Here is a 15153-nt window from a genome sequence, read left to right on the forward strand (position 1 = left end):
AAGGTAGAAGAGAGTATCTTGGAAGAAATTTAAATAAATTTCGATGAGATGAACATGGAGTGACGATTATAGGTTGTAAAATCAGGGTACAGTTAACTTTGGAGAAAACTTAATTTGAATTTAAATAATGGGTAAGAAATGAAATTATAATTTTGCAGAGTTGGGTGGGAATATTGCACAAATCATCATCCACTGAACAGTTATTCTTTCCTCTTTTCTTAATAAGATTCTTTTTTTTTTCTTTGTCATGGGTGGTGGCAGCAATGGACATTTGAAGTAGGTACAACCTAAATGTCTTTACACCAAGGGTTGCCTATAGAAACTAACTCTGAATGTACTTCCAGGAATTCTCCTGATTAGTGGTTCTGGGAAATTTATTATATTTAACATAAAAGACACAAACACAACTAGTTTGTCTATTTTGATTCTTTCTCTGTATTTTTTTCCTAGAGTGAAATATTGTTAATTCCAAAATTGAGAATAACCATCAATCAAGAAAAGGGAGTGAGCAGTGGTAGGAATTTAAGAACAAGACCTCTGTTGACTTCCTCAAGCAGTAACACAAGCGCAGTGCTATTACCCTTAGGACATCTTGTTAAATGAGTAAAATGAAACTTGTCTTGTTAAGAGTGTAGTCAATTACATGGTGTCAGCTGTTTGAACCCATTCTTAACAAACACAGGGCACAAGGTAGGATATTCCAAAAAGGAAACAGCATGAAAAATCTATGATGAAAATTAGAATTACATAGCATATATATTAACAGGGAAGTCTTTGAGTAAATGATATGTAAACAAAGAGTATGAAAAATCATTTTATAACATTAAATTTTGAAATTACAATTGTGTCCTAAAATTCCATAGGTTTACATTTTATTCTGCAGGAACTGGAGCTCTGGAATGACATGATCAGAGCTGTGTTACAGGGAGATAATCTTGCAGGATTTTCAAGGATACTTCTTGATGAAACAGACTGCTGAGATTACATTGAGATATTGAGAGCTGGCATTTGGGTACTTGCCCTGTGAAGGGACATGTGACACATGATGCACAAAATATATGGACAATAAGTTGAATGGAGTGTGAGGTGCGTAGGCTGGGGAGGATCTAAAACTAAAGTGTTAAAAACAACACTGGGAATTTTGTCTTGCTATGAAGGGAAACAGGAGTCAAAAGGTAAAACAAACTTGGAAATTAAGGTTAGTTCATTAGTTAAGGTTTGAATGTTTAAGCAATGTAACATCAACTATGTTTTACAAAGCAGTAATAAATAGCAGTCTATCTGATTAATAAAAATAAATCACATGCATGCAAAGTTGACAAGAAAAGAAGGTAGATGTGGTCACTAGGTAACTGCCCATCATGGCTAAATATCCATTGTAGTGTTTCAGAATGGTAGATGCAGCAGATAAATTCCTTAAAATGTAGAGTCCAACTTTAGTAAGGATAAAATAAGTCAAATCTATTAGTGAGGCCTTAGTATTTCTGAATATCATAAGCCTAAAATATATTTTGAGTTGTTCATGTTTAAAAGTATGTATTATTTAAACTTTATTACTTTGATTCTTTCAAATGAAGCTTCTTCTAATAATTACTTCCAACATGAAATTTAAATCATTTTTCAATAAAACAATTAAATCTGCCAAGATTGCATAGCGCATGCAGTGTTATTTGTCCATCTCCAGTTGTTGAGAGTGTGATGAGACTCAAATAATGATTGAATTCATGGAAAGAAATATCAGTCCTTTATATTTGGCTCTCTATAGAAATGAAAACTCTTTTTTTCATGCTTTTACAACTTTCTGGGAAAGAGTTTACTTTAATTCACTAGTCTGTTAATAACCTGAAGACACTGGATATCCTGAAAGGGAGGTTTGAAATATAAATTTTAAAGGCTCAAACTCAAAATAATGTTAGTTTATAAACTTTAACAAGGATAGCCAATATAAAATTAAATTTTTTTTTCTTTGTCCAATATATCTTGTTTTCTATCACTATGCTGGATGCTATTAAGTGTTTAATACTGTAAAAATGTCTACAATCAACTATAAATTCCTGTCCAATTACAAAAACAGTCTTAATATTTTCTAAAATATAATTCATAAACAACATTAGTCAAAGTAGAAAAAAGAGGCTTCTTTTTACAATTTTAATGTGATTATGTTTGATACATAAAATAACTGAATAACTGTCCTATATTCAATGACATTTTTCCACAATTACAGTTCCGTTTGCTTCATTGAGTCATTTAATGTCCATGCATATTTCTTTTTTCTTAATAAACTCATCTTTTTCCAATTATATTTCCAGGCCCTCAGTTTTTCTTCACACTTCTCTGTTGTTGCTTTAATGTCTCCTTTGATCAGAAACCTCTGGTAATGGACTACCCAAGTTTTCTATGTGTTTATACAATGCTCAGATTTTCTATTACTGAATATTTGAACATGTGAATATGTAACAAAGTACCTACGTCCCCATTTCTTATCTCTCTAATGATTATCAAACATGTATGCAAATACCTTTTGCCTACCCAAATGTACCTAAAATCAACAAGGCTAAAAGCATTCTCTTTTTACTTTAACATTATATTTATTTGTTTAACAATTTATTCTCCAAAGTGCAGAATCATCTTTGTATTTTATTTTCTACAAAGGATTCTACATTCATAATCTTGCACCAAAATATAAAAATAAAAAATTTCTTTCAACATTAGTCACGTTTATTGCTTCCTTTCCAGTTTAATTCTGTTTTTAATCTCTTCATATCTGCATAATTATAGTAGTGTTCTAAACGTTTTATCTGAGTCTATTCTAATTTATCACAAATGACACTCATAGATCTGTGTTCCCAAATATCATTTTTATTATAATTACTTTCATCTCAGTGTTATCGGTTTTTAGTTATGAATTGTAAGATCAAATTATTTTCTTTCAAACGGTACTTAAGACAACCCACAATCTTATTTCAACTTTTAATCTCACTATTCACTTTATAACCATCTATTCCTAAATTTGATTCTTCTAAAACTGCCTTTGTGCTACTTGTTTATTTCCTGAACATGTCTCAACTACTTGACTATTTCTAAGTAGACTGCCATCTGAAAACTATCTGTGACAGTAAATGTTCTGACATTTAAAATGTTCTGACATTTATAGATTTACTTTATCAAGATCTATATAACAAACACATTAAACTGATTTTACTGATAATATTTTGGATATCTGGATTACAGTTCATTTCTCTGAATAAATCCCTAACACTTTTAAAATATTGATTGTATTTACATTCCAAATATTTTAGAGTCCTTCTGCATTCTGTTATTCTTCATTTGAGTCATGTTTTGCATACACTCAGCAACAATCATATTCTCATTTAAAGGAAGCCTTTTTCTTTTCCCACATGCATGGGAGTGAGTGTGAAAAATCACCTTTTCTGCTTAAATCTCCTTCTTCTACAATGATAACGCTATTCCTGGTTTCATCATGAATAAAACTTATTAAGATATATGATTATGAATGTTTCTCACTTTCAGACATGACTCAATCCAACACTCTCTTAATTACTGAACACTTCTTTAACCCAGCAAAAATTAGAAGTCCTGTAGGAAGCTTGTGGTAGGCAGAATAGTGGCCCACTCTAAGACACCCTTCTTCAAATTTCTGGCAGCTATAAACTTATCACCTTACACAGCATAAGTGACTGTGCCAGTGTGATTAAATTAAGGATACAAACTGGAAAGATAACTTTGTATTACACAGTAGATATCATATAATTACAAGGATTTTTTTATGTTTTAGGAAGAGGCAAACACATTAATGTCAAAGAAGAAGACAGAACAATGGGCAGAGGTTAGAGTGATGTGATTTCCGGCTTTAAAAATGGAGAAATGAGCCACAAGCCAAGATACTCATGTGACTTCTAGAAACTGGAAAAGGCAAGTAAATTGAGGCTTTCCTAGAGCCTTAAAAAAGAACACAGAATTTCCAATACCTTAATTTAAGCTGGATGAGGCCCATTTGGAATTTGAATTTGCAGAACTGTAAAGTAATACATTTGCACTGTTTTAAGCATGAAGTTTGTGGTACTTTATTATGGCAGTAGTAGAAAACTAGGAAAAGGCTCCTCCCTACTCTTCTTTATCAAAATGCTCCCAGGTTTTGTTTTTTGTTTGTTTTTGGCAGTGTATCCTCCCTTACAGCGCAGGATAAATAAACCTATATTTGCTTGAGTACAGGTATGTTTCTAGTGAAATTTTCTTGGTTAACTTCAGGAAAAAAATGGGTTACAGTGAATTTCCACCAAAATTTCCATGGTCATACACCAGAACCATTGACGAGGGCTGACTGAACTTATTGGGAAAAAAAAATTCACATACCCAATATAAGTGGATCCACACAGTTCAAATGATGTTATTCAAGGGTCAATTGTATATCTATTAGAAGAAGCTAATAGTGAAATTGGTCACATGCACCTTAAATCAACCCTTAATGTGACCTTAAGGCCTGAAGATTTCAAAAGGTCTTTTCAGAGATAAGTCATTGGAAAAGCTTGCTTTAAGTCATGTTTCTCAAAACTATAGACTTTTTTCCCCCAATTTTGTCCTAAAGACTCTGAGAACTGTTTTATGAAACAGTTCCATTTTATGTTTTATGAAAAATTTCATTTGCTTAGAGATATGGGCGTGTCAGACTGCAATTGATGATGGCTGGTCTTAAAACAAATTTGCAAATGCAGTTCTCACTGTTTGGTGGTGTTCTCAAGGTCAACCGAGTCTAAGTCTGTATCTTTTCAATCTGACCTTTCGTTTTTTTTATGTTCTTACACTATCACTTGTCACATGTACATTTCTCCTTGCTTATTGGACACAGCTTTAAAATTTTAGCATCTTTATAACAGGGAGGAGGTAAATATTTTCAAAATGGAATATAAGCCCATGCTATAAGAGAAATAATAAATTATTATTTATCAAATTAAAAAATTTCTCTCCTTGAGATTTTTTTTTTTTTTTTGGACAAACTCTCACTATTTGCCCAGGCTGGAGTTCAGTGGCACAATCAAGGCTCAATGCAGCCTCTATCTTCCAGGCTCAAGTGATCCTCCCACTTTAGCATCCTAAGTAGCTGGGATTATAGATTAATGCCACCACACACAGCTATAATTTTTTAAATGTATTTTAGTTAGAGATGAGGTTTGTCCATGTTTCTCAGGATGCAAAATGTCTTAAGAAACTGAAATGGCAAGTAAAAAGCTGAAATAATACATTTATAATGTGTACACATGGTAGAGGACTAGTTATTCAAACTATAGTTAATTACTTGAACTCAACAATGAAAAGGCAACATATTTTATTTATTTATTTTTTTTGCAGAACTTAAATCTTGAAAAAAATAAAATGAATGGCCAATGTGCACATGCAAGGATTCACAAACCCATTGTTATCAAAGAATTGTAAATTAAAACCTCAATCCCATACCACATATACCCAGTAGAATAATGAAAATTTAAATGGCTGCCAAACATGAAGGCTGGTAAGGTTTGAAGCCAGTAGAATCGCCATATATTTCTTGACATAATGTAAAAACGTACAAACTTTTTTGGAAATAGTTTGATGCTTTTTGATACAGTTAACACTTTGGGAGATAGTTTCATACTTTTTGCTGCATATTTGACATAGTGTCCCAAAATTTTCCTCTTAAGTGCTTATCTAAGAGAGATTAAACCGTATGTCTATACAGAGCCTTGTATATACATATTCATCACAAATTTATTTATGAAAACCACACATGGATTCAAGTCAAATGTCTATTATTAGGTGAATGAATAAATAATTGTGATATATTGTTGAATGAAATACCATCCAATAGCTGATAAGGGAGTAACTACTGATACATCCCTGATATTGCTTGGCTCTGTATCCCCTTCCAAATTTCAGGATGAATTGTAATCCCCAGTGTTGGAAAAGGGGCCTGGTGAGAGCTCATTGGATAATGAGGACAGACTTTCCCTTGCTCTTCTCATGATAGTAAGTGAGATCTCACAAGATCTGGTTGTTGAAAAATGTGTAGCACTTCCCCTTTCACTTGCTCTCTCCTACTCCACCATGTGAAGATGTGCCTGCTTCCTCTTTCCTTCCGCCACAATTGTAAGTCTCCTGAGGCATCCCCATCCATGCTTTCAGTTCAGCCTGTGAAACTGTGAGTCAATCAAATCTCTTTTCTTCATAAACTACCCAGTCTCAGGTAGTTCTTCATAGCAATGTGATAAAAGACTGATGCATTCCCCAAACAAGAATGTCTGTCTGAAACATTACTGTGGGTGAGAGACCAACTACAAAAATTTAAACTCTAGATTTCATTTATATGAAACTCTAGAAATGACAAATCTAAACCATAGGGTTAGAAAGTTGGTGAGTTTTTACTTCAAATATTGGTTATTTGATCAATTGCAAGAAGTACTGACACACGCTTTCAAAAGTTGGGTTTTCTTACAGGAATAAAGGTAAGAATTTCTATGAGTGTATTCTTCCAATCCTATCTTTTTTATTTTGAGAGATAAGAGCCCAAAGACCCTGTATCTCTGCCTTTGCATTAACTTCTGTGAAGATATGGCCCAGACCACTACCCCATCTTGAAGGAGACGTGTAGTGAGTTTATCAGTTTATTGACTGGCATTCAAACAAAGGTTCTGTCTTGCTTTTAAATCTGGCATCTACTGCTTGATACACATGTGGAGGTGCAACCTTTACTTGTATGAAGTAGAAATAAATTCAGTTTGTGTAACATACTGAAAAAGAGAGAAATGTCTACTGGAAATCTGAGTCTTCTTGGAGGAAGAATGTAGCTGGGTCAAGATCATATTAAATATTATTTTTTTTCTTGTCATTATTACATTAATAATTTCATTTGGCAGTCTAAGTTTTTATATAATACCTAGGTATACTTTACATATTTATAATTATAAAAGTTTATTTTCAAACTAAGATAAGAAGAAAAAAGTCATTTGTGATATATTAATTCAGTTATAAAACAAAATAATTATATATTCTGTAATTTGTTGGCTTCATATTTTATAAAACTGTGAGTTTTATTTTATTATACTTATGCACTTTAGCTTCAAAAAATATCTGTAAATTAAAACTAAATTATTTAGTTATTGAAAGTTAAATGCATATAACTTGTGAGAGTGTATATTTTTCTTCAAATGCATTGTATTATTACACAAATTGTTTTCTATATCAATAATTGCATTATTACATTAATAAGAATATTCATATCAGTAGCAGAGTAAATATGTAAATCCAAGATCAGCATATCCTATATATATTTTACTATAGTGAATTTACTTAAGTCCCATTTTTGAATCGGACAGAACCAATATTTTTAATAGGTATCAATAGCTAGCTACTGATAACAACTGCTATTGATAGTTCTACCTCTGCATTTGCATATATTAAGATTTTTAAATGAAAATATAATGTTTTGTTTATGATTATAATAAATTAGTGCTTAGCAAAAATTAATGAATTAACATGTTTTTCTTTGCTCTATTATTTTCCTTATGTTCACTAAGAAAAAATTTCTAAGTAAACATAAACAAGAAAGCCACTTTAAGTAGATGTCAGCAGCTACTGATTACAACTACTATAGATAGTTCTACCTGTACACTTGTCCACAAGGACAAGAGGAGAAGCCCATCTCTGTCTGATGCAGACATGGCCCAGAAGAAGGAGCTTCTTAAGACAACACATTTCTTTTGTGGAGAAAGTAATCAATTTATTATTGAACAGGTATGCAGAATGATTGCCCCTTTGCATTGTAGTGTTTCCTTTTCCTGTTTTCCTGTTAAAATGACAGTTATGGCTATATAGTTCAATTGGGAAAGATATGAGCCGTGTAAAAATGGTTCAGCTATAAATGTCACATTATGCTAATACTCAATTTTTCTCAATGAATAAGTTCATTTTATCAAATTTTGTAAGCAAACGATTGTATTTATATGGTAATGCTGTTTTGTATAGCGGCTTTACAAAATGTGGACAAGATATTTTACACAGTTAATCAGAAAAATCTCTGCTCAGAAAACTATTTGCATATAATTAAGAAAAATAATCTACTTGCTAAATAGAATATACACTATCTATGACCTAACAAGTATTGGTCAACTGAGTAAATGTGCGAAGAAATCAATAACATTTAAGTTAGTAAAAGTGTTTTAAAACAAAAAAGTATGTGTTGCTATTGCCTCAAAATAATTTTTTTAAAGTTTATTACCTCTGTGTCATTAATAATAGAATCCTGCTTAAGCAACATAAATATTCCATAAATATTTCATCACCTATTATTGATGAATCACTGTGCAATAAACGAATAGCATCTGAACAGGAAGCCAATGTTTGTACTATTCTTTTCAGGGTATAATAAGATTGATCCTTGTTGCATACTTCTATGCATTTTTGACAATCAATGAAGTATGATTTCCAGGATTATGATCAGGTAATCATAAATGAGAAGCAAAAAGTAGTTATATGAAGAAATTAGAAAATTAACAATATATATCTATATTAATCTATAAAGAATTACCTGAGACTCGGTAATTTATAAACAAAAGAGGTTTAAAAGACTCACAGTTCCACATGTTTAGGGAGGACTCAGGAAACTTACAATCATGGTGGAAGGCAAAGGGGAGGCAAGGCTAGCTTTACATGGTGGGCGGAAACATGGAGAGAAGGCGTAAGAACGTTTTAAACAATCTAACTTTTAAACCATCAGATCTCATGAGAACTTACTATCACAAGAACAGCAAGGGGGAAGTCTGTCCTCATGATTCCATAACTTCCCACCAGGTCTCTCCCCTGACATGTAGGGATTACAGTTTGAGATGGATTTGGGTGGGGACACAGAGCCAAACCATGTCAATATCCATATGGATTTACATTCTGCTACTCTTTTCTAAACATTTTCTTTATATATGTTGTCTTATACTTCTTAAGACTGAAATTATCTGTTTTATTTCATTTCCTGAATGAAATACAAATTTTTCTTATCCATCTATTTCTTAAGTATAAGTCTTAGATTATCTGTTCTTTAATTTCAGCTCCTATTTTATCATCACAGACTGCATTAAAGATTATTATACTTGCAGGCTGCACTAATTGAACTATCACAGTGGCAAATATAACCATAAACTAATTGTTACATATATTATTGATACTGACTAGGACTAACATGGTGTAAGAGAGACATTACAGTACTTGACGTGAAAGAAAGACCTAGGTTTATATATTGTATACCTTTATTGTCACATTTTAGAACTATTACCTTGGCATGTCATTGAAGCTTCCTAAGCCCAGAGGAATTAACACGTAGTAATGCTTAGCTCACTGTGTTAGTGTGAATATTACAACTGACAACATAAGTTTACAAAAGTAGCATAGTGTTAAATTATTGAACTTTTTATTGATTCATTAGCTGCATTAATTATTGTGGCTTATACTGGGAAGTGCTACTTACTTAAGCTCGTTCCCACACATATACAATTTTGAAAGGCAAATAACAAAACTACCTTTCTCTGTAGCATAATATATTGAATGGAAGCTAAAAAAGTTGATCTTATAGAAGTAGAGAGTAGAATACTGGTTCCTACATGCTGGGAAGGGTAGAGGGGAATGGAGTATAGGGATAGGTTGGTTCACAGATACAAAATTATAGCTAGTTATGAGGAATAACTTCTACTGTTCTTTAGCACTGTAGGGTTATATATATTTAAACAGCAAGAAGAGATTTTGAATGTTCCCAACACAAAGAAATGATAAATATTTGAAGAAATCTTTGCGGATATGATAATTACCCAGCTTTAATTATACACTGTATACATTTATTGAAATATCACTTTTTACCCCATAAATATGCACAATTTTATTTTATGTATTTATTTATTTATTGAGATAGAGTCTCACTCTGCTGCCTAGGCTGGAGTGCAATGACATGGACTCAGCTCACTGCAACCTTCACCTCCCAGGTACGAGCAATTCTCTTGCCTTGGCCTCCCGAGTAACTGGGATTACAGGTACACTCCACCACATCTGGCAAATTTTTATGTTTTCCATAGAGATGGGGTTTTGGTTTCACTATGTTGGCCAGGCTGGTCTTGAACTCCTGAAATAGTGATCTGCCCTCCCAAAGTGCTGGAATTACAGGGGTAAGCCACCAATTATGCACAATTTTAATGTGTCAATTAATAATTTTAAAAACTTAAAAGATATATATGCTTTGTTCTTAGAGTGGTAAATCTGCTTACTTTTCTTTTTCAAAGAAAGAAAAAAAGAAAGAAAGAAAAAAAGAAAGAAAAATAAATAAAAAAAGAATGAAGGAGAGGAAGAAAGAGGAAGAGGAAGAGGGAGAGAGAACGTAAGTGCTGCTTTATTGCCCAGGCTAGAATGCAGTCTAAAAATGGGTATTGAAAACCTCTTTTATACCAATAATTGTGCTTAATAATGGAGACAGGAAAGCTATGAGAGAAGAAAATGACAAACAAGCAGCCAACCAATATTTCATTTAAACCTGTGAGTAGGTGTGATGTGGTGCTAATAAGAGTGTGTATTTTGTGTATTTAAAGTGGAGAGTTCTATAAATGTTTATTAAGTTTACTTGTTCCAGATCTGAGTTCAAGTCCTGGAGATCCTTGTTAATTATCTGTCTCATTGATCTGTCTAATATTGATGTTGAAGTTTCCCACTATTATTGTGTGGGAGTCTAAGTCTCTTTATAAGTCTTATGTATCTGTGTGTTCCTGTATTAGGTGCATATATATTTAGGATTGTTAGCTCTTCTTGTTGCATTGATCCTTTTACTGTTCTGTAATTTCTTTCTTTGCCTGTTTTGATCTTTGTTGCTTTAAAGTCTATTTTATCAGAGGTGAGAATTGCAACTCCTGCTTATTTATTTATTTATTTATTTATTTTTGCTCTCCATTTGGTTGGTAAATCTTTCTCCATCCCTTTGTTTTGAGTCTTTCTCTATCCCTTTGTTTTGAGTCTTTGTGTATCCTTGCATGTGAGATCGGTCTGCGGCATACCGATGGCTTTTGGCTGTGTCTTTTGATTGGGGGATTTAGTTGATTTAAATTTAGGATTAATAATAATATATGTGAGTTTAATACTGTCATTTGATGTTAGCTGGCTGTTTTGCCCATTAGTTGATGAAAATTCTTCATTATATTGATGCTCTTTACTTTTTGGTATATTTTTGGAATGGCTGATACTGGTTGTTCCTTTTATGTGTAGTGCTTCTTTCAGAAGCTCTTGTAAAGCAGGCCTGGTGGTGATGAAATCTCTGAGTACTTGCTTGTTCACAAAAGATTTTATTTTTCCTTCACTTATGAAGCTTAGTTTGGCAGGATATGAATTTCTGGGTTGAAAGTTCTTTTCTTTAAGGATGTTGAATATTGGCCCCCACTCTCTTCTGGCTTGTAGGATCTCTGCTGAGAGATCTGCTGTGAGTCTGATAGGCTTCTGTTTGTGGGTAACCTGACCTTTCTCTCTGGCTGCCCTTAGTATTTTCTCCTTCATTTCAACCCTGATGATTATGTGCCTTGAGGTTGGTTTTCTTGAGGAATATCTTTGTGGTGTTCTGTATTACCTGGAGTTGAATATTGTCCTGCCTTGCTAGGTTGGGAAAGTTTTCCTGAATAATATCCTGAAGAGTATTTTCCAGCTTGGATTCATTCTCTTCGTCACATTCAGGTTTAAAACTTGTGCATACTTCGCAAAGGTCTCGTGTTGTGTTTTTCAGCTCCATTAATTCACTTATATTCCTCTCTAAATTGTCTATTCTCGTTAACATTTCGTCAAACCTTTTTTCAAATTTCTTAGTTTCTTTGCATTGGGTTAGAACGAGTTCTTTTAACTCACAGAAGTTTCTTACCATCCAGCTTTTGAAGTCTGCTTCTGTTAATGGAACTCACTCGTTCTCCATCAGGCCTTGTTCCGTTGCTGATGAGGAACTGTGATCCCCTGTAGAGGGAGAGGCGTTCTGATTTTGAGTATTCTCAGCCTTTTTAGGCTAGTTTCTTCCTTTCATTATAAATTTATCCATCTGTCTTCTTTGTAATTACCGACTTTCTAATTAGGTTTCTGAGTGGACGTCCAACTTGTTGATTCCCAGCGCTGGAACCTGAGCAACCCACTGCACCGGCTAAAACAGCGGCATTAAGATTGATGATGCTTTTCTGACTCTGCACCAAGAACCGCCAAGACGAGGCCCTGGCAAAACCGCCACACCGGCCACAAGAGTTGCCCTGGCGACCCGAGGGGTTCCTCTGCTGGGAATCTCCCGGTCCGTAAGCAACAAAAATTCGTCTGAAAGTGTGGCATCCTTTCTCGTTCTCTGGGCTCTCACTGGGGGCTGCAATCCCGAGCTGCTAGTGATCAGCCATCTTGGATCTCCCTTTTTTTCCATGTCCATCTTTATTTTCAAAGTTGGGCTCTGTTAGTGCAGATTTTTCAAAAATATTCTTTTTGTTTGTTTCTGGACAGTTTTGAACATAGATCACTCTATTATAGGCCTTGAGTCTCTTCCACAATTGCACGTATACTTTACACTGAACATACATAAAAAGAAGTCCTCCAGTGAAGCTGATTGCCACAACTACCAATTTAGTCCAAAAGGGCCATTCCAGGATTCCTGTTGCCTGACCCTGCTTGATCTCCTTGGCAGTACGGTCAATGTGCACACACAAGGACCAGACCACACATGTGATGGCGATGACGTGGAATGTCACTGAGCACATAATCTTCCTGCGTTCGCTGGCTGTCATCTGCAACTTCTCCCATTTTCTCAGTGGCTTCAGCTTGGTCTCCATGACAAACTCGTACTTGCAGAGCTCGCAGCAGTGCGTGTTGGAGCTCCTGATCCACTGCTGCAGGCAGGCCTGGTGCATGAAGTGGAGGCTTCCTGTGCAGCGGCAGGGGGTGATGAGGGGGCTCTCGTCGTCTCCTTCACAGTGGCAGATCTTGCAGATATCCTGGCTGGATGGCGCGATAGACGTGAGAGAGAAGGTGGATGCCGGAGCCGGAGCTGATGCTGACGTAGGACTCCCAGCCTGTTCCTCCCTCTCCTTTTCTTTGGTCCTACTGCTTACTTTGATCTCTGATATATTTAACATATTTCTCTTATGTACAATAAATATATAATTCAGAAAATTTATTTGTAGAATATTGCATAATATAGTTACTTAAGTTCCTAAATATTTTTTATAATTAATTATGTATCATAGAGATGAGTGTTAAATTTACAGCCAGAAATAGTCTTAGACTGCCTTTTAGAATTCAATTTGCTGATGAAGCTTTTTCATTTTCTATTTACTTATCTATAAAATAAGGATTGTATTGGTAGATTCCTCAAATATGACTGTTAAATTAGATTCTTATATGTATTAACTCATAGAACACAAAGATGCTTCCCTTTAATAGTTTTTCATCAAAATTTTTTATAAAATAAATGTCTCAATTGTTCATATTTATAAAATTACCATAAGATTATAATATAAAAATAACTTAAAATAATAACATAATTTATTGATGTATTATTAACATCTAATAATAATACATTTTAGTAATATGTATATTGTCATAAATTAAATATAATTTTGTGGATTTTTAGTTTCAAATTTAGCTCTCTCCACTTGTTTCTTTGTATTTTATTTCAAAATATAATCTTAGAGATTTTTTTCTGATCAATATTTTATCATATATTTTATGGAAGGGATGTTGTTATTATTATGTAGAAAGTATAGTACTATAAGTCAGGAGAGAGGTTGTTTTAATGTTATCAGACTTTCTTTTGGTGTATGTGTATGTACTTTACCAAGCCTTAGCAGCTGAGATCAGGAGTAAACAAATCCAAACCATGAATGTTAAAAAAAAAAAAAAAAAATTCAAAGTCAAATTGAAGGTAATAAGTATATTCTGACCAAAATAAATAATAATAATTAAAATTCTTTAGCATTATACAAAAAAGTTTACAAAGTTTAGGAATTGCTTTTAGTCCTGATATTTTAAGTGGCAACTGACAGTACCTTTATGAACCCAGTGGCAGATAGCTCATTTTCCAAGTCTTCACTTTGAAAAAAAAAAAAAGGCATAAATTGTCAAAAGCAATTCAAAGGGATTCAGTTTATTCCTCCATTTTAGCACTTTGCCAAACTGAGGCAGGATAGGTAGTCAAAGAAGTAATCCTGTCCTCAGGATGACAGCCATAGCCATTCACCAACAACACATGAAGCCCCGGCATTTGCATTGTAATCAAGCTCATTCAAGCCAAGCTACCTCCAGTGTGAAATTTCCCCTGTAGACAGCTTGCACATTTTGATTTTACCTATCTTTAAACTCACTCTTTGCTCATTATAATAGTAAAAAAACACACTCCAGGAGGAGATTTTAAATGCAAATAAGACATATGATGTATGAATAAGCATGCACTCAGAGGACCACCCGAAACATGCTTACTGGTAGGTAGCACGCCTTCCTAGCTCCTTATGAATAATCATGTAAGATTCCCATGGAGGGAGTTTCCCAGTAACAGTGAACACTGTCTCATCCTTACAAGCAGCTGATTCTAAATTATCTCTCCAGGTGTACTGTCTATTTTGCAATTTGCTGCTCCATGCTGCATCATTTTTTGCTGTGTGTCTCTTTTAAATTATTTTAAACCAAGAAGACAAGAACGAAGATTTCACAACAGTCATCAACAAAACAAATTCTTAACTTGCCAGTTGTCCTAACATAGAGTCGTTGAGATGATGCTCTCCATAACCCAAGCTACCTTCCATAGGCCTCAGTGGACAAGACAGGCACCAATCCAATTTTGGTGATCATTTGTTATATCAATTGAAATAGCCTCTCCTCCAGTAAAGAAGAATCTTTCTGCTTCAAAACCATGGCAAATGTGAAGAAACACAATATTTTTAAAATTTTCAATTAGAACACTTATCTAACTGGTAAGCAGGCATAAAAAGAAATTTTCATCCCAAATAGCTATGTAAAAAATATTATTTGCATGAAATATTTTGAGACATTCTGGGAGAGGACATTCTTCTTAGATAATTACTGATGATAAAAGGCCAACAAGTCGTATTGAAAACTTTGGTCATCTCAAAA

At 33.8% G+C, this 15153-nt stretch overlaps 1 protein-coding gene across 1 annotated transcript; it reads right to left on the reverse strand.

The window, feature by feature from the left end:
- Nucleotides 1–12416: 12416 nt before the first annotated feature.
- LOC108313105 (E3 ubiquitin-protein ligase MARCHF8-like) lies at nt 12417–13160 on the reverse strand. The gene has a single exon (XM_037743064.1). The coding sequence runs from the start codon at nt 13158–13160 to the stop codon at nt 12417–12419; it is 744 nt and encodes a 247-aa protein (XP_037598992.1).
- Nucleotides 13161–15153: the final 1993 nt, after the last annotated feature.

The sequence above is a fragment of the Cebus imitator genome, unplaced genomic scaffold (genome assembly GCF_001604975.1).
Source record: "Cebus imitator isolate Cc_AM_T3 unplaced genomic scaffold, Cebus_imitator-1.0 Scaffold133, whole genome shotgun sequence".
Classification (NCBI taxonomy): domain Eukaryota; kingdom Metazoa; phylum Chordata; class Mammalia; order Primates; family Cebidae; genus Cebus; species Cebus imitator.